This window comes from Anastrepha ludens, chromosome 5 (assembly GCF_028408465.1).
Source record: "Anastrepha ludens isolate Willacy chromosome 5, idAnaLude1.1, whole genome shotgun sequence".
NCBI classification, from domain to species: Eukaryota; Metazoa; Arthropoda; class Insecta; order Diptera; family Tephritidae; genus Anastrepha; species Anastrepha ludens.
Genome location: NC_071501.1, coordinates 108,569,748 through 108,590,623, shown reverse-complemented (window position 1 = coordinate 108,590,623; position 20,876 = coordinate 108,569,748). Strand labels below are relative to the sequence as shown.

The following is a 20,876-nucleotide window of genomic DNA, read 5'->3' as shown; positions in this document are numbered from 1 at the left end:
CCATTTTCGACTCCGAATTTCAAGGTGGGCAGGCGTTTGCTTTGTCACAGCTCAGAGATTGTTGTACAAGTCAGTGTTAGGCCAAAAAATGCGCATAATACGAAGGCTGCCATTGATAAAAACTTGTAGGTCATGCCAAACATGCCTTTTAATATTCGACTACCTATACCAACTTTTACTTCTTCGATGTTTGTACCGCATATTTACAAAGATTGAGCTCCTGTGGTATTGCTGCACATCATCGTCCTGCCTGAGCTACAAACGCGCTTACCGCCTCCAACTTGGATTGCATATGCGTGGGTTTGTGTGAGAGCAGTCAAATATCGTCCGCATAGTGGAGATCTTCAAGACAGCCGCCAAACCAAAGGGCATTCCTCTTCTCCCAGCGGAAGCTTGTCGCATAGCTAGGACAAAGACCAGGTTAAACAAGAGCGGAGACTGCACACATCCTTGCCTTACTCTTGTGTGTTTCATGCCTAACTCGACAGCTGGCATCTGTGCACAGTTATTTTACCAGATTGATGATTTGATCAGGTGCACTTTTGCCAACGAGTGCTTTCGAGAATTTGCCAGAAATGGCGTCGCTATGCATCTTGCAAGTTCATCACACCTTTTCCCGTCCGTTTTACTTAAGTGCTTAAGTACAAGACCTCGGTGCTGCTCTCAAAATGATCGACCTTCGCAATGTCCTTTTTCGGCGCATTGCTGCTTGAAGTATTGAGAGCTTCAGCCTTAAACAAACTCTCTAATTTTTTGGATTGCTTTTGAAGTGAAAATGTTTGAATACAGGATCTAAAGTTGTAGGTATATATTGATAGTATGCAACTCTACTTCACCGCATCGTTTTTCAGTTCCAATGTACCGGTATTGTCGTCATGATTCAAATAATTTGAAAACAAAACAATTTCGAAAAAAAATCAAATAATGACTTTAACTGAGTATTAAAAGTGCTCTGCCCTTCAACAAAGTATGACTACTACAAAGTATGAGTAACTACCTTGCTCCCTCGTATCGGAATAAGCATGAACATTTTATAGCCTCCGAAGTAGTTTGACGTTTTTTTTATTTTGCCGGGGCAGCTAGCAAGTACAGCACTCCGACACAGTTAAGTCCATTGAACTGCACGCGGGTTCCCTTTTTAATTTTCTTTAAATCTACACGACCTCCGAGGATATCTAAGTAAATCTTATGGTGCCGAGGAACCAAGGCGATCGCTTTTTAACACATCAGTGCCAAAGGCCTCAAACCTGATTCGTGCGAAGGCCGGGCAGACGCTCTGTGTAGTAGTTCGCTATCTCATCCTTCTCTCCACATGCTGGGCGGAGTGCTCTGTCTGAGATGCCTACCTTTTCCCTGTGCTTCGCCTATAAAAGGTGGCGCGTCATCAGTCCAACCAGCTGCCTACAGTTCCATTTGCTTAATGACAGGAGGGTCTGCGACAGTTGGTGGGACATGACAGGTAACATCAGTTTTGTCCATCTGCAGCCGCTCTCAGCCTGCCAAGCTAGCTTGTGGGTTGAAGTAACCCGTTTGTGCAGAAGATAGTAGATAGCTAATGGATATTTTACAGCTTCTTACTTCAAGAATGAACTTTCAAATGTCAGATATTTCATTTTTTGTGGCAAAATCTGAAAAGTGTGCAGTTCTCGGTATTGGAGATGTATAGGACAAATAAGAAATTTTCTGAATAATCAATCAAGCCCGACATAAAAGTCCATATTTCAATCTCCAACCGAGTTGGGATCCCAGATATTTGTACATCTAAATACAAGCGTATCTTTGCACGTTGGCGACGGCGAGTATCGCAGGCGATTAAACAATGAGTCGTATGAGCTTTACGACGGCATAGACATAGTGCAGCGAATAAAAATCCAACAGCTGAGAAAAACTGATCGAAAATCCAACCTCCATAGTCTTTTGTTCGTCTGGAGTTCGCAAAAATTACGATAATAATAACGAAAACTACAATGTCCCGGTACACAGCAGTGAAAGTCTGTAAGTCTTCTCCATCCTGAATAGGAGATGATTTTCTGGAGGAAAGCATAAACTGCTTCTTGGACTCTCCATCCAGTGTCGTTTGAATTTCTTATCTTCCTTCATGTAGGTTTTGGCGAGCCTACATAAGGATTTCTGGTCCATAGGAATTTTAAAGTAGCTCTTAGTTTCGCTATGCAAGATAATAAAAAACATAGATGACTGAGAAAATCACAAATGGAAATCGTTTTTAGTTACTCCCCTACTAAGGCACCCTTTATACGATAGAAGTTCTACATCCTCTAACCTTTAACCTCTACCATATTTGAACCACCCTTTCGCAAGGATACAATCTGGTTTAGTAGGTAAATAAATACAAATAAAGATTTATGCGTTACTTTAGTTAGCTTGATGAACGACCTCGGCGTAAGGCAACGAGTAAAGGATACTACAAAGAAGGAAGTAAGCAGCATAGCAACCAGCAAAGTGCCATTAGGTGTTGTAAGATTTATCGATTTCATTAAAGCGAACGTGTTTTTATAAGGATATCGCATTGCAACGCCCCCTCCGCAGAGCTTTAGGAAACTTTTTCATATAGACATTGGCAAAATAAATAAATTATCGACTATGCACTTACCTTTTGTGCCTTGCAAGTGACGCTGATGGACTGCACTTCATGTCCGGGATGTTGTTTCTCGGCGATGCACTGTGGACAGGCGGGCATCTTGCACACCAAACAGTACATTGACAACGTATCGGCATGGTCGCCACAGACGGACTCTCTTTGCGGTGCCGCATTGCGCGGCTTCACCAAATTATGTTTGGCCAACGGCCCACGTGCTGGATGACACAGCTCCCGACATGCATCGCAGTAACGTATCTCACATTGCTCGCACACAGTCGAGGCGACCTTCGGATCTGTTTCGCACATTTGACAACGTAGCGCCTCGCGTGCACAAAAACGATCAACAATCGATTCCATGGTGCGATAGGCGGGCAAGTTGCGCACGCCACCCTCGTCGAAGAACACCAGCTTCCGGCAGAGCGGACAGGTGAGATAGAAAGCGGCACCGGGTGGCGCAGCAGCAGCGCCCTGCAATAAACCCTGCAACTGTGCAGTGCCAGCGTACGAAACCGGACGAGATGTGTTCGAACAGCAGACAACACCCGAATCAGCCTCACTCAAGATGCTCACCTTATCGGCTTGATCCTGATCGGATGTGACACTTTCGCTGCCCGTAGCCGAGCTGGCAGTACTGGCGGCTGAACTATTCGACGAGTGACGTGTCGACGGTGGATGTGAAGGTGGTGGTGCTGGCGTACCAACGCCACTGTGTGAATGGACTGTAGCAGTGGTGGTAACGGTGCTACCATGTGCTGTTGTGCCGTGCAATGGATGCGAATGAACTAGGCAACCGCCGTTGATGTTGCCGTTCGAGACGAGACCAGCGCCGGCGTTGATAGCGGCCAATGCTGAGGCGGGCGTGTAAGCGGTCTGTATGTCAAGTGCACAGCCCAAGCAGAGGGCATGGAAGCAGGGCAACAAAACCGGATTGGCGAAAAGTTGTTTGCATGTCGGGCAACGTAGTTCGTCCTCCATGCTAGCGATGTGTGTGTGTGTGTGTGGGTTTCAGGAAGTGTGGATTATTTATGTTAGTTCGACGGTTTGTTTTGTACCGGCGCACTTTTGTTTGAACACTTTTCGATTGTGGATTACCAGAGGTGTTGATTTAATGCATTTTTGATTTTAAGATTTACACATTCACTTCCGGCGAACTCTGTGTTGCACTTCCGTTTGGTGTTCACAATTTCGCAAATATTGTTATTTATCGCAATTGTTGGTGTAATACTGGAATGCTATTGTTTACGTGCGGCAGTGAATTTTTCGCACCAATTTTTTTGCATTCAAAAGCCGTTTTGTTGCTTAATTTATATCAGCTGCATGTTTTTATTGTAATACATTGATTTTTCAGTTCAAAACACACTTTTTACTTTATCACTTATTTTTAATTTTTTAATTAATTTAATTAATGATTTTTTTTTTTAATAATCCATTGTTATTTGATAATGAAATTGAGTGTTAAATATTAAATATTTGGAAGTATTTGTCGTTATTTTGCAATTTATAATTTTTATTTTGTAATACACAAATATACTTTGGTTTTCAGAAACTTTATTGGATTTTTTTGCAATTAGTTTAGAGATTCGCTCTTATTGTATATTTTTCATGGTATTTGGCTGGGTATACTTTTTTCTGAACTTTTAGCTATTACACAGACCTGTTAAAGAAATAAAATATGTAACTTTTTTGCCGCAAAATCACTTTAGTTTGAAAATTTGAAAATTATTATAAGATTATTTTGTTCATTTGTTACCAGTCAGTGATGGAAATATTTTATAAGTATGCACACACATACATATATATACGTTTAACTATATTTATGTTTAATTTATTATTAAATGTTTTGTAGGTAGGAGTAATTTTCTTATTGCCTTTAACCATCCGTTGAGCATCCGAGTCTGCCCAGACTGGCTTTTTCGACTTTGGTCTCGAATTATGTTAATATAATATTTCTATTATAGCTAACGACCTGAGCTTTCAGGTAGCGTTAGAAATTTTAATTTCCTATCGATTTATGGATATAATATTTTAAAAAGGATCTTCGTATAGGACGCAAAAAAGGCCAGTCCCGCGCACGCAACCGAAGGTTTTAAAAAAGGTGTCCAACGGAGGGTTAAGAAAAAGTATACAAATATTTTTATAAACTTCATATCACTCATTAGATATCGAATGAAATTGGCTCTTTATTTTCATCAACTTATTTCTGCATAATATTGAATATTTTATAAACTATTTTTAGAGTTTTCAAGGTATGAAAAAAAAAATTCATTTTCGTGATATGGGAATTTTAGTAAGAGCCTTCAATTAAGAGTTATTAGTCATATGCAAATCAGACAAAATGTTTATGAATATTTGAGTTTGGATTTACACATTTTTTTTATTTATTATAAAACTCAATATTAGTTAGTTAGTTCTCACAAAACAGTGGACAACCTCCAAGGTAGCCACGAACTGCCGCGCGTCTCTTAACCAGATGGCTGAGTCATTTCACCTAATGATAACATGGGTTCCTGGCCATTGTGACATTGAGGGGAGCCGATGAACTAGCGAAAATCGGTACCAAATTGACAGATGATTATATAGGCAATGACATAGGTATACCTTTACAAACATGTAAACTACGTATCCGCGAATAAATTTTAAGAGTAGCGAATAAAAGATGGCGTAATGAAGCAAGTAAAATCGCCCGACAGCTGTGGCCGACTCTCAATGCTAAACGCACTGAAGTTCTACCAAGAAGAGATAAGCACAGTCTTAGTACATTGTGTTCAATTATTACGGGGCACTGCCTAATCGGTAGGCACGCCCAGAGAATGGGTGTGCAAGTGCAAACACATGACTTCTGCAGAAGTTGTCTAGACGAGAAAGAGGAAAAGACGTTCCCGCACATTCTGTGTCACTGTCCTGCTCTATCCCGACGCCATTTCGGGTAGACAATCCTTTAATGAATTGGAAGGTATCGGCTTTGTCGAAATTAAGGATCTTCCAAAATTTTTGAAAAGTGCACATTGGTTTTAGGAGGGATAAGGGCTAGTGCCCCACGCGGCATCACAATGGACCATGAGCCTGAGTGTGCCCCACTGTGGACAACCGCTTCAACCTAACCTCACCTAAGTCCTAAGTTAGCATGCAAATCATGTGATTCTGATTTAACAGAGGAGTACAAAAAAGTTGAAAGTTTTTATTCTTAAGATTGCGTACGAACGAAGGTGTGAACTCAGATAAAGACTCAGAAGTAAAAGCATTGAGAGGTTCCATATTTAGCATTAGCGAAATATGCTTCCACTTTTTTACCCAATGAGCGCCGATACGTGTAGTCTTCTCAGCCAGGGTGCGCGGAAGACTGTGTCTAGGCAGAATAAAACACCGCAAGGCAAAGTGTATACAAATGTGCTCGGAGTGTATGTAGATATTGCGGAAGCACATCTGTTTCGATGTGAATCATATATTTCGGAGTATTTGGCAGTAAAAAAATTTGAATTTTAAATTTTTTTTTTTTAATTGAATTTTCTTTAATAAAAAATTTTTTATTTTTTTTAATTTTTTATTTATTGTATTTTTATTTTTTTTTTATTTATTGTATTTTTATTTTTTTTTATTTATTTTTAATAAACAGAATCATAAAACATGATCAACCTTTAGCAGACGTCACAAATTTTTAGTTTATTTGAAATACAGATTCGAGAATAATTAAAATATTTAAGTCAAATTGCATTGACAGCGGTTTCAGATTTAAATGTTTCGCATTAGAGAGTTTATATGTAAACAGCACGCCCAGATATTTACATATAATCAATAACAATCTCGTCGTCAAACTTTCAATTATAAGAAGAAGGAATTCTGCTACACTCTCTAAAGACGATGGATGGATTTCGACTTGGTCAAATTTACTTTAAGGCCCCATTGAATGCTATAATCGCGGTTTGCGTCGATCATTTCCTGCAATTCACTTGGAGACTTGGCAAAAAGCATTAAGTCGTCGGCGTGCATTAACAGTTTAATACGAATATTAGCCACTTTAACTCTACCGGATAGGAAATCGTTTAAATAATTTAAATACAGAGAGAACAAGGTTGAACTTAGGAGCTTAACAGGCAGCCTTGTCTTACCCCTTGATTTGCATAAAAATGGGGAAAAAGTGCGACATAGTGTCAGATATGATTTGAAGTGTCTTCGCATAGCAGTTTTAAGATTTCTATCATATCGGTAGAGAAATCATAAGTTGCTAGTTTGTAAAAACGAGTACTTCTATGTATCGTATCAAGGGCACATGAAGATTCAAAAAAGAAGGCGCAGGTTTTCTTTTTTGCTTTGATATTCAAACGCACAATTGACGACAAATTGAAAAGGTTATCTATTGTAGAGTATCCTTTTTAAAGCTGCAAGCAATTCCATCACGATTTTGTTCAAATCAAATCATACTTTAATGCGTGTTAACAGAAGTCCAGTAAAAATTTCATATAGAGTGGATAGTAAATTTAGTATTTTGAAATTATAGTTCTATACAGCTATCTAAAGTATTTATTTTAAATTGTTTTCCTGCCTTTCAATAATGTTTTAAGTTTATTTAAAAAACGTTTACAAGCGTACAAACTAGTAGACAAATTTAAATAATTAAAAAAAACACGTTGCAATTTTTCAAAAACTAATTCATTATTAAGCAAGAAATAAAAAAAAGACACCGGACACATCAAAACCATTTATAACATTCAGTGAAAATTGTATTGACTCATTTTCGTGTGGATTTCATTAACATTGATTTCTCCAGGACTTTTGACACTGTTTCACATGGAATTCATTTGTGTAAACTGGGTTCTGTAGGCTTTCAAACGGTTTTCCATTGATGGTTAAAATCTTGTCTAAGTGAAATCAAATTATCTTGTTAGAATTGCTACTTCTGGGGTACCTTCTAGGCTCCCTACTATTCATGCCACTTGCATTACTGTGTTCTATTCGCCTTATTTATAAATTAGCAGATATTTTAATTTGCAGGCAACTATTAATACTTAAGCACCTATTTCACCTAGCCCCGCCAAAGCAGGGCAGCTAAGGAAAAGATGCCGAGATGATTCCACCTCATCCTCCATACATCCATTGCAAAAGGGACTTGAGGTAATTCCAAACCTCACTGCATGCATTCCCCGCGCATAGTGACCTGTGAGAAAACCCACGAGATTCGAGAGCTGATATTTTGTCAACCTCAGAAGCTCGCCCGACCGCCCCCGGTCCACACGTGCCCAGAAGGATTTCGCGACCTTACAAGTTTATGTACTTGCCCAACGCTCGCTGAGTTGGCGCTATGCCCATCTTTCCAGGAGCAGACCGCAGGTAGTCAGGGGGATCCCAATTCTCTCCTTTCGCGGGGAGATCACCTCGCATGTCCCTTGTCTGGCCAGCTCATCCGCCTCGCAGTTTCCCGCAATGACGCTGTGACCAGGAACCCAGATGAGGCTAATGTCAAAGAACTCGGACGCAGTCGAAAGTGAGGTCAGGCATTCCCTGACCAGTTTCGAATGCATCGTCACTAACCCGAGGGCCCTTATTGTCGCTTGGCTGTCGGAGTAAATATTCACTTTCGTGACTGTTAGTACGCATGTGAGCAGCCAATCAGCTGCCTCCTTGATTGCGGCTACCTCTGCGTGGAACACACTGCAGTGGTCCGGTTCAAATACGCCATAAAATCTGCAAAATTTCAAAAATATCTAAAATTTTCTGTCCCATATCCTTTTTACAGCTCCCGCTTGTTATTAATTGGTTGAAAGTCGCTTGAGTGCAGTAGGTCGATTCTATTGGTGTTTGTTGTGGTTAATTTAATTCAAGGGGACGCTGATTGCGCGTTTCTTTTGCAACATACTAACTCTCTTATTCCGGCGAGAGCTTTTTCGAAGCTCATACCCTTTTTATCTCATTCAAAACGAATTTCGAGTCCCTATTCATCACCTATTGCTCGGACTCTACGGAAATGTAATGAGATCTCGAATTCCATAGGCTTTACAATAATTAAAAATCGATTCCCTTCATTTCTAGATCATTTAATTCGCTAATATTATCGTATTTTTTTAACGAAAATGTATTTTTGTTTTAATTGATTTTTTTTTTATGTTTTTTTTTGTTATTTTATTAGTATATTGTTTACAGTAACACTAAGTAAATTTTCTTGAAGAACCTTTGTGTTTTCTGACTAAAAATTCAGATAAATAAATAAATAAACTTCATTTCAAAAACTGTACTGGATTAAAAAATGCTTAATAAAAATTAACTAAAGCTCGTAAGAAGGCATTTGCGTTTGTATTACACGATTTTTTATATAGGGTTACCGAAAAAACCCTGCTAGAAACTCAAGACATTATTATTCAGGTCACTTCTGATTAATTTTGTTATTTGATATGATTTCCAAAATTTAACTATTAGTAATATTATATTTTAAAGATTATTTAAAAAAAATGGTTTTTTGCTGTACGTCTACCAGATATTCTATTATAAAGACTATTAAAAAAATTTGTTTTTGCTTGTACGTGAACCAGAAATTAGATCTTAAAGATTATTAAAAAAAAATATTTGGTTTTGTTTTTACGTGAACCAGAAATTCGAATTTAAAAATCATTAAAAAAAACATTTGTTTTTGCTTTTACGTGAACCAGAAATTCGAATTTAAAGATTATTAAAAAAAAACAATTTTTGCTTGCACGTTCACTTTTTTGTAATTTTAATTTAATAGTCCGATTTTTTTCTATTTTTAGTTAAGGACGGGTCAAAAAAATTTTATTTGATATTAGAAATACAAAAGCAGTCAAAACGCTCGTGTCATCACATTTTTATTGTGATAGAACACTTTTAAGCGTGAATAGTGTTTTTAAAAATGTGCTTTTAAATACTTAACTAATTCTTATTTTTTTGTTTTGTATTGTTTTTTACTTTTTTGGTTTCTTTTTATTTTTTATTTTATTTTTTTCTTTTTTTATTGAATTATAAATTCAAATTTGTATGTTACTTTAATTTAGTAATGAATAAAACACAAATATAAACTCATAGCACAGAAATAAATCATTGGCCTTCTTAAGTAATTCAAAATTTCATTCTTCCAAAATAGTCTCAGTTAGTTCAAAATTAATACAAATTGTATAAATAATATTAATAATTAGTAACTTTGCTTGTATTTTTTCAAAAATTTTGTATTATTAATAAGCATATTTATTTAATATTTATTATTATTTATATAAATTTTTAACCCATTTATAATTATTCGATTTTTCAGTTCATGAAGCACAAATTGAAAAAGCTTTTCTCGGAAGTCAAATTTTCGTTTCATAAACAGTTCGTGTGGCAGCTAATCAGTGGGGCTGTTACTTTTGACTTCAATAAACTAGTCAGCAATAATAACTTTCGTAGAATTACATTAGAGCACATATCGCTCATTTACTGTAATAAAGTCACTAACCAAAAAAAAAGAAAGAAATTCGATAAGTATGAAAAAATGACCACCAGCTCTTATTTTATGCAGTTTAAAAGTTTAAAAGCGATATTTTTTAACAGTACCTCATTAGATGAAAAAATATATTTTTTTTACCTAAGAAGTCACAGCAAATTGAAAACCGTAAAGCTGTTTTGCTCAACATTTTAATTTTTTGGGTTTCATAATTTTATCCTTTTTTTAATCCGTTTATTATCCAATAATGCGCGATTTATGAATTACCCATTAAATGTATTTTTTTTTTTCCAACAATTCCAGCAACGGTTTCTTAAAGTAAACCCATAGAATCTTATATGAATTAACATTCAAAATGCATACAAATTTCCACCACACAAAATAATCATCGTTTGCAATCATCCTTACTTAATCTTTTACTAAATCACTCTTCACGCATTTGCGCTTTAATCGTTTCAGCAAACCAACCCAACATAAAATCTCTTTTGCACACAAATTTATTTAATACGCTTTCAATCATATCACTCATCAATATTTACAGCAGGTAAGCAACACCACCCACTGCCGTTACTGAGCGCTAAAAACGCAAACACCGATTAACCAGCAAGAACAGAGATCAGCGTGAGTTTTAAGTGTGCTTGCTTACATACATACGCACATATTTGCCTTACAACATTTCCTGTTTCCATATCCTCTTCTTTCTATTCACACTTTACACTTTCTCCCACTTTTACAAAGCAGTGCAGTTACGTCGCTGCCGCAGCACGCTAATCCTTTTGAAATGTTCCTGCGTTATCAGCCACCGATACCAACAGCCTGTTAAGCGGCAGGGTGGTGTCCCACGTTTGTTTGCAGTTATGATTTGCGGAAAATTGAAAAACTCACTTTAACAACACTCGGAAAAGGTGAGGCAGCGACGACGACGACGCCGGCAACGCAGCCTGAAGCACAAGCGCACACACAAACCGAAAGGTAGTAACAGTTGAAAAATTGTAATTTATTTATTTTGCTATGAAATCCGCTACTTTTTTCACTATTTAGATTAATACAATTTTCACTTGGCGCGTGAAGGGAAACGATTTCATTCAACACTTTTCCATCACCTCTGCGCCGACACTTACTAAAATCTCACCTCTCACCTTCACAACTGACAGTTTTTCCAATTTCCGTTCACTATGCAAAACCACTTTCAAGTACTCGCGCCGGTCGTTCGCTTCATGCGCGTTGAATCGTGTTAAAATTGCAAATTTCTTTTTTCACGAGTATATTTTTAAGTTTTGCTTGAAAGCATCCCTTACTTATTCAACATTCGATAAACAATTCATTCACATTTTTATTTATTACATTCAAACTACTTAAATTCCACGATGAGGAAAATTTTATCAACGATTTTCGAGTAAACAGCCGCGCATAAGTGTTTACCTCGCAATGTTTCACCGACAACAAATCATTCTGCTTTCGCCGTTGCATCGAAAAGCCAACAAACCAATGGCAACGAACCACATGCAACATGTTCGCTTGTGTGGAACGTGTCGCATAAGCTGACGACATGCAACATGTTTGTTGTGCGTGTTCGTGGATTGTAACAAGGGTACGAACCAGGCAACCTGTAACTGTATTAGTCTAACTGAAAATTTTCAAAATTCGCAGAATCTAATAGGGTTTCCAAATTTTTATTGCTTAATCGGTTTAGAGAATTTTGTGATTTTAATGACTTTTTGGCAAACAAAATTAATTGGTGTTTCACTTAAGTGGTGTTTGGCGCTTATGACCATAAATATTTGGTTTATTCTGCAAAATGTCGGAAGATAAGAATGAATTACTGAATTTTCGAAACAATTTTGTTTCTTCTTTTAGCACTCAAGCTAAAGCTCTATATTAAGCGTTGCACGCGCTATGGCTGGCAAAGGGCAAAAAACTACCCAAAAAATACCTCCACCTGGGTCGCTTCGCTTCTTCGCTACTGATTCCCCCAATAATGAAAACGAAAGTGCTGCATCTCCATGAGGTCACATCAGAGCTAGTTGCAGTGGGCGCATAACAGCATGAAAGTGTAGAGAAATGTTGCTACCTTGGCCAAGCGGTCCCCCCGAAGGAGGCTCTGGGGTAGATGTTGAGAGTAGGATAAGCGAAGCTATTTCATCATTTGGCATCCTCGCCCCTTTGTGGCCATATAACAACATCTGTCTTCCCACCAAACTGCGCATATTTAACACAAATGTCAAATATGTATGTATGGCCTCGAATATGGAAAGTAACCGTGGCAATCTCGAGACGCCTGCAAACATTTGCCAACCGCTGCCTGCGCCGTATTTTGCGATTTTTTTAGCGCCGTACAATAACCAACTCGGACCTGCTAAAAAAGCTTACCAGCTTGACATGGCGACTGAAATTCGAAAAAGGAAGTGGCAGTGAATAGGACATGCGCTTGGAAAAAGTTAAGACAATGTTGCTAGGCAGGCTCTGCATTAGAATCCCTTCCAACATGCTGGCCGCGAGGTGGGTAGGCCGCGTACCACCTGTAGACGCGCAACCGAAGCTGAAATGAACTGTCTTGGTTTCACGTATAGCGAATTGCCTATTCAGCTGTCGTGGCATCCTCTATCCCTTGCCAAAGACTTTCCTCGAAAGCAGGAAATAAACCGCCTATCAGGCGAGAAATTGCTTAGTGAGAGTTAATAGAAAAGAACTTGCTAGTGCCACCACTTTTAATGAGTGCGCCTTGCAAGGAACTGTGGATGGCCCGAAATTGCCCATGCACTCAGGCATGCATGCCCACTTAAGGCCCAGAGAGCGGATTTAGAGGACAAAGAGTGTCAGGTGGGGTCGCGATACATTACGCCCTTGCTTCACTTCGCAGATTGTTTAAAAACTTTAGCACTTTGTCGAGCGAAAGCGAGTGTAGTTCGTCCTTCCTCAGTACATCCGAACCAAAAATGCAGCATCTTAACACAAGTTGGCGGCAGTTGGACAGTGCAGAGAAAATGCAGTCGACCGCCTATGGAGACCATATGTCGTTTCCTTAGAATTTGCTTCGTAGTTACTCCTATCGGGGTTCATAGCACGCTCCTCCCTCTGTCTGAGAAACAATTTTGCTACCAACCTGTCAGGCCTTCTCAGGTGTAACTAATAGTAACAAATATTCTCAAAAGCTTTGCTAAGGAGAGACTTACTTTACCCGACTGGTTGGTCCTAAAATTGATTCCAATTGCACGCTTCAAAGAATCGCAGTACGCAAATTCATCAGTAGATGCGCTGCCTTAAATACCCCAGTGTCCCGGCGCCTACAAAAGTTCAAACTCATTCCACCCTAAAATGGAGTTTAGCCTCAACTTGCGTTCTTGCTCCATTTTTGAAGAGATGCGCGCGGTTTCTAAGCAGCTTGGCTATCGCTACAGACCTTAACAGACCAAGTACTTACGCCGACTTTCTTCAATTATTCGATTTGCTATGTGTGCTTTATGTGTTTCAAAAATTTCCGATTGAAAACCCGCTGTTTTCATAGCATCTGAAGTTACTACCCAAATGTCATCCTGCTCTAGTACAGGGTGCGCCAACTTTTATGTCGGTATGTAAACGCTGAATAACTTTGTCATTTACCAACCGATCGACTTCAACAGATATACATGTTTTCGATACGTCAATTCAGTACAATTTCAATCATGGATCGCTTTACACCGAAACAACGCGCTGAAATAGTGACGCTATACATCGAAAATAGGCGTTCTATTGTTCTAACTCAACGCGAATATCGCAAAAAGTATCGCGGCAAACAGGTACCGTCCGACAATACTATTCGTCGTTTGGTGTCGAATTTTTTGGAGCACGAAACAGTAGGAGACGTTCCAAGACGCTCCAATGAACTTGTTGAAGCAGTGAGGGAGAGGGTTGCCCAGGAGCCAACAGTGCCGTATTGTCGTCACGCTCAGCATTTTGGCGTCAGTGAAACCACAATGCGGCGCATTTTAAAGGATGATTTAAATTTATTTAAGTATAAAGTGCAACTGACACAAAGAATATTGCCGACAGACTATTCACGTAGCTTGGAATACGGTCAAACAGTCGCTCGAATGATTGACACTGAACACAATTTTTGGAAGCAACTTTTAATGACTGACGAGTCACATTTTAATCTCTCTGGCAGCGTGAACAAACAAAATTGCCGTATTTGGGGAACTGAGAATCCGCACGAGATCCATGAAACGCCATTGCCTGACCGGAAAGTAACTGTTTGGGCCGGCATTTGCGCCAAAACCATCACTGGGCCATTTTTTTTACCGAGAAAACGAAAAGGTCGATGGAAACGGATATCGATGCATGTTGGCTCCTTATGTCTGCCCGCAAATGCGCGAGAAAGGTTTAGACGGTTACTGGTGTCAATAGGACGGTGCGCCATTCCACACTGCGAATGCAACAATTGAATTTCTGCAACGAAAATTCCCTTGACGTCTAGTTCCAAAAAGAGGCAATGTTTTCATACCGACATAAAAGATGGCGCACCCTGTAGCATTTTCAGTATTCAAGTCGTCGGTGTAGGAAGTTCTTAACGAGTTTCCCACAAGAATATCTACATATATCTCTCCATCGCACCCGTGGAGGAAAACCAACGGCATACTTTCTTCCGAAAGAGCCAGTTATTAGTTTCTCATTAGGTGCCAAAAGCAGAGTAACACTTGACTACGTTTTAAGCAAATCCCTGTACGCGGAACTATGATACAATCTTCGTATCAATCAGTTCATAAGAATGAGGTGCACTATTTTTCAACTGGATTTTGGCCTATTGGCACTCACATCCATAACTAGGGATTGCTTACTTTGATCACTGCTAGATTTAATCACCCAAAACCCACAAAAACATACAGACGCATAAGTGAAAAATTATTTACGTCACGCTAAATTTTTTATTATTTTATATGTAAGTATGTTTGTATGTATGTTTATGAGTTAACATAATCATAAAATGCATTTAATATTCACCATTGAGTGATTGATTAATATCAAATTCATTAGGATGTTCCCGCCATTAGACAGCTTTATTACAAATTCCCAACAACGCGTTGCACTTTTTTCCTAGCAAAAGGTTGTAAATGCCAGTATTAAGCGGCGACATTTATCATTTGCAATAGATACCTCAATGTACCCTCGATTGAAAAAGAAGCCGATATTTTTAGAAATAGAAACCACCAACGTATACTTAATTTTGTTATATTTTTTTATTATAGTTTTTTTATTACTCTTTCCATTATATTCTACTTCGATACACAATTTTGCACGATTTTTTAAGCACTTTTCCCCACGTCCTTTTGAGGAATATGTTTGCGATGGTAGCGTTTCAGTTCGTCTTGAGCGGCTTCAATTGATTCATGATGCTTACCGTTCAAAGTGAGTTTCAGTTTTCATTCGGGGCGCCAAATCAGGTGAATACGGCGAAGAACTTTTTTCCATTAACTTTAAATCTTACGGCGAGTGGTGCAGCAAATAATTTGATTTTTTGTTAGAAAATCTTTCAGAGTTCTTTAGCGATTAAACCAAATCGAAGCGAATATATTAACAGTGGTATCGGTTAATCTGCTGATTTGTTTTTTTTTTTTTCGTCGTGTCCACGAAGCTGTCAGCACAGAATAAATAAGGCGAATTCACCCTTCTACTCTGCAATACTTTGCCTTGATAATCAAACGCATAAAACATTGTTGTTGGTCTAGTGCCACGAAACCGATTCTTTGGTCATCTGTCCATTTGCGCTACACAAATCTGTACGAAAGCCTAAAAACTCAATGCAAATGTGTTATATAAAGGGTGATTAAGTTTCAAGGGCCGGTGTTGGTTTTGAATAAAATACAATTTTTTCAGGGAATTATTGTCTTTTCTCTTTATTATGATAATATTGATATAGTTCAATTACGTATGGAACAAAATATCGGCCAAATGGTCGCCGCGGCCTCGGCAGCACACCCCCATCCGATGGTCCAAATTTTCGACGACGCTACGGCATAATTGAGGTTCTATGCCGTCAATGTGCCGATTTATCTCATCCTTTAGCTCTTGAATTGTTGCTGGCTTATCGACGTACACCTTTTCTTTCAAATAACCCCAAAGAAAGAAGTCCAACGGTGTCGTTGACGTTTAGGTGTTGTTCACATTCAACATCGGCCCTTGAAATTTAACCACCCTTTATATTAAAATAATAAAATTTTTTTTAATCATTTATAATGGCGGATGTACACTCAATTATTCCAGGAAGGTCGCAGCGAGCCTTCTCAATCGGCGGGCATCGTAAGTGACCTGTATACGAAAAACCAAAAATTTGTTTGTTTATAATTTAATTTCTATTTCAATTAAAAAAAAATGGAAAAAAATTCGCGGGCGAATTTTCCTACTATTTTTGCTTCGAAAAAGTTATTTTTTCAAAAAATTTTCGAAATTTTAATTTCACATAGAAAGTAATATCATAAAAAAGATGTGTGCAAAATTTCAGGGAGATCGGTCAATAACTTTTCGACTTATCGAGTACGCCAAATCAAAAAATACAGTTTTGAGAAAAACGCGTCTAAAGTGTGAATACAACGTAACTATACCTCTCCCAGCTTATTCCCAGCAACTTAAATTTTCGTTCTTAATTTTTTTGACATATTCTTAAAGGATTATATTAACATTTTATGAAAAAAAACACATTTTTGTTTTCGAAAGTTTACAGGTATCTGCCCCCTTAACATATTATCATATGCACCATCAACAGCTATTAGTCCATAGATGTCCCTAGGAGTATTTTTAAACCTTCCCAAATGTCTTGTTTTTTTCGTCTGTCATCTGTCAACAATATTCAGTTCATTGTTTGTTACGTTTCACACAACAATGCATTTTTGTCGCTCTTAAAAATGTCGAATTTCGTACCTTCAAACTACGATTTGCGGACATCGTTGATTTTCTGTTATCAATTGAAGAAAAACGCTTCTCAAGCGCATCAAATGCTTATGGAAGCTTATGGTGGAAGCTAAGTAGAGCACAGTGCTTCAGGTGGTTTGAAAAATTCCGAAGTGCTGATTTTAGCGTGGATAACGAGGACCGTGGCCGGCCACCGAAAAAGTTTGAGGACGCCGAATTGCAAACATTGTTGGATGAAGATGATGGTCAAAAGCAAGAAATTATGGCAGAGCAGTTGGGAGTGACCCAAAAAACCATTTCCAAACGTTTGAAAGACATGGGCATGATTTTAATGGTCGGAAGATGGGTGCCGCATGAACTGACAATGTGACAATGCGCTGCCACATCGAACAAGAGCGACCCGGGAATTGGTGGAGGCGTACGATTGGGAACCGCTGGTGCATGCGGCTTACTCACCAGACTTGGCGCCTTCCGATTATCATTTGTTTGCATCGATGGGCCGCGCACTTTCTGAGCAGCGCTTCAATTTTCATCGCCTGAGAGATGGGAAAAATGTGTCGTTAGCGATGGCTATTATTTTGAAGATTAAATTTGTAACCATTTTTTGTTAATAAACGTTTGAAATTGAAAGAAAGTCTAATTTCATAGGTAGAGTAGAATGGGGTAAGATAGGTATGGGGGCACAATAGGTAGGTGGGGTTTTTGTCGCACTGTTTTTGCAGAGGTCACTCGTCTTATGTGAATTGAATACGTGGTGGGGAACAACGTTCGCGACTGTCATTTCGGCCGTCACCATTGATTAGTTATCCTAGTTCTGGCGTCGTTTAGTTTTTTGTGAGCTTTTCTCCGACATAGCATTTTTTTTATTCTACGGTGCAGTGCATTTAATGTATGTAAATATTTGTCAGGTGAGTTTTATTTTACGTAGAAAATAATGCTGAACACGAATAACACTGTGCGACAATTTTGGGGTCATCAAAATCAAACCACACCGGACCTTTTTTTTCTGAAAATATACCTATTCAATAGCAAAACCCTCGCTGTGTTTTTAAAAGTTAGCTCGATTTTTTTTTTTTATAGCGTTTTGAAGTTTTCTATTTTCATGAGATTTTGGAGTTTTACCTGTACGCTAAATTTGACTTATGAATCGACCTTTGTTTGATTTAATCGATTTATTTTGTCATAGCTTGATGCAGAAATTTCGTACATGTACAAATAAACTTATTTTGAGAAGAACCTATATCTCAATACGCAATTTTGAATACCAAAATTTCAAAAAATTGTATGTTTTTACCATTTTTTACTGTAATTATGAAAATAATTAAAATTTCTCACTATTTCTTCTAGCAAAAATGTTGCAAAATGTACTAAAAAAGTCATTTATAAGATAAAAACATAAAACTGAACTTTAAGTTTGTTATTTTCTAAAAAAATAAATTTTTAACAAGATTTTTCTTCATAAAAATAATTTTTTTATACTCTGCTTTAAATTTTTTTTTTAAACATCTAAAAACTCTGTAGGTAAAAATATTAAATAGATTAAGTAAAAAGAATATAGACTTGAATTCTTATAATTTTTTTTTTTTTTATTAAAATAAAGAATTTTTACGTACTAAAACCTTAGAGACGAGCTCTTTTCGACAATGATTGAATTTCAACATCATCATTATCAGAGTAATCAGATTCATCAGTAAAGAATTCCATGCCTGTCTCTTCTTCTTCTACCTCATATTCTTTTTCCTCCTGGTTACTCTATTTTCCTTCATTTTCTTCCTGGTCGTATTGAAAAATATGTTTACTCCACCAACATATTTCGGCTAGTATGGCACCTGGAGCTCGTTTTCCTCGGTATCTTGACTCAAATGGCATCGCAGTTTGATGGTAGCGCTCTCCTTGCTCATCTGATTCTGTCGACAATTGTTGACTAAAATAGTCCAAATGTTGGTGAAGAAAATAGCAGAAAACGTTAATATTTGCAGGACAATTGTACATTTTTTATTTTCTTAATTCATAAAAAATTCACGTAAATGAAATTAATAAATTCAAATATGTTAACAAAAACCGTATTGTTCACAAAAAAATATTTCACATCAAATTAATCTCATGAAAATAGAAAACTTCAAAATGCAATAAAAAAAAAAATCGAGCTAACTTTTAAAAACCCAGCGAGGGTTTTGCTATTGAATAGGTATATTTTCAGAAAAAAAAGGTCCGGTGCGGTTTGATTTTTGATGTTGCACTGTGTAATGTGTTAGTTTTTTGATATTTTTGTTTTTAAAAAAAATATCGACACTAACATAAATCATGTGCTTGGGGGCACTATAGGTCAGCCGTCTGGGGGCATTATAGGTCACTACTTTTAATTGAATAAAATAAATTTTAATTGTTTTTGCAGCAAAATGGTGCGTAATTATGTGCGAAAAACGCCGAAACGAAGTGAAGAGGACGTAAAAAACGCAATCGCGGCAGTCCGAGATGGCGCTAGTGTTCGATCAGCCTCTAAACAAATTAAAATTCCGTTCGAAACATTACGTGCTCGCGTGATGAATTAAAGAAAAATTTCTAACTTTTATAACATGTGCAGTGTTCCCACTCTATAAATAAAAGTTAAAACGTTAATTTCCAAGCCATGTACATTATTCTTTCCCCCTCACATATAGTGACCTATCGTGCCCCCCGATTTTGAAAATATCGAAAAAAGTACCTTTGTCTTATTGAATGCAGCTTCCAAAATATTTAGCCAAACATAAGTCAGTATAACCAACATGTTAGCAGATAAATAACCTTTCAAAATCTTGCTTATTTTTCAAAATCAATGCAAAAACACCGTAGCAAGAGCTCTCCAAAAAAAAATGACCTATATTACCCCATTCTACTCTATATATATAAATCAGATTTTTATGCATAAAAGGAACTTTGAACTTCTTTGATCTTTTCTATACTTAAACTAGTGCTGTATTGCCATTTTGTGCGATAAGTATGAATATGGAATGTAAATAAAATTACTTATAGCATATTTTTATTTATTAATTTATATATTATAAATATAATTATGAATAATTTTATTACTCTCCGAAAGGCATTACCAGCTAAGACTATCAGCCTAAAATACCAATTGATTTTTTACTTAATTATAAAAAATTATTAGAATAAATTAAATTGTGTAGGAATAAATAAATTAAATTGTGTCGATAAGCAAAAATATACCAGGTAAACTAGGTTGCCTGCCTTTAAATATGTTGTTTCTGCTGTTAGGCCTCTTCTATTCACCATATCCCCGCTCGCTATCTCTATTAAGGGGTTATATACCTTGTGTTTTTCAAAAAAATCAAAATAAATTTTATTTCTTTATCGTAAAGTATAATACAATCCCTTGAGAACATTTTCCAAAAATTTCATAGAGATCTGAGCAATAGATCGAAAGTTACAGCGTTTTAAATTGTGCGTCGTCACGTCCTGAGCGTACGGCCTCATGCGGCGCTTGAAACTTTAAACGCGATTATCTCAAAAACGTGTTTTTCCAAAAATGCTTTTGCGGTGGACGCGATTGCAAAAAAAGTATTCAACCGATTTTTATAATTTTTTTTTTAAATTGTTCGTAATTGATGTCGCCTCTTAGTGAACGATCAACTTTTTATGTATAAATTTTTATTTTGCAGATATGAATTTTTTAATGCCAATTTTAGGACTGTAGAAGTGGAGTTTTTTAAAAACATGTTCCTATTTTCACAAAAATCAAAATATTTAATATATTGATCGTTCACTAAGAAGATATAACCCTATACTAATGAAATCTTTTCGATTTTTTGATTTCAGTTGACTTGGTGGACTTGAATCGCGTCCACCGCAAGCCTCTTCCAAAAAAAGGGTCTTGGGGAAAAACGCCATAACTCCGCCATTTTTAAATATTTTTACACAAACAAAGCCTTTTTTTTTTCTTTAAACATTGTAATATCCAATAATAAAAACTTT

The 20,876-nt window shown here is 37.2% G+C and overlaps 1 protein-coding gene across 1 annotated transcript; it reads right to left on the bottom strand.

Annotated features, from left to right (window-relative positions):
- Positions 1 to 2,336: 2,336 nt before the first annotated feature.
- LOC128864418 (E3 ubiquitin-protein ligase TRIM9-like) lies at positions 2,337 to 11,478 on the bottom strand. Its single transcript, XM_054104066.1, has 2 exons — positions 11,162 to 11,478; positions 2,337 to 4,253 (listed from the first exon to the last, which is right to left on the bottom strand). The coding sequence occupies exon 2, from the start codon at positions 3,572 to 3,574 to the stop codon at positions 2,600 to 2,602; it is 975 nt and encodes a 324-aa protein (XP_053960041.1). The 5' UTR covers positions 3,575 to 4,253; positions 11,162 to 11,478; the 3' UTR covers positions 2,337 to 2,599.
- Between the last annotated feature and the right edge of the window lie 9,398 nt (positions 11,479 to 20,876).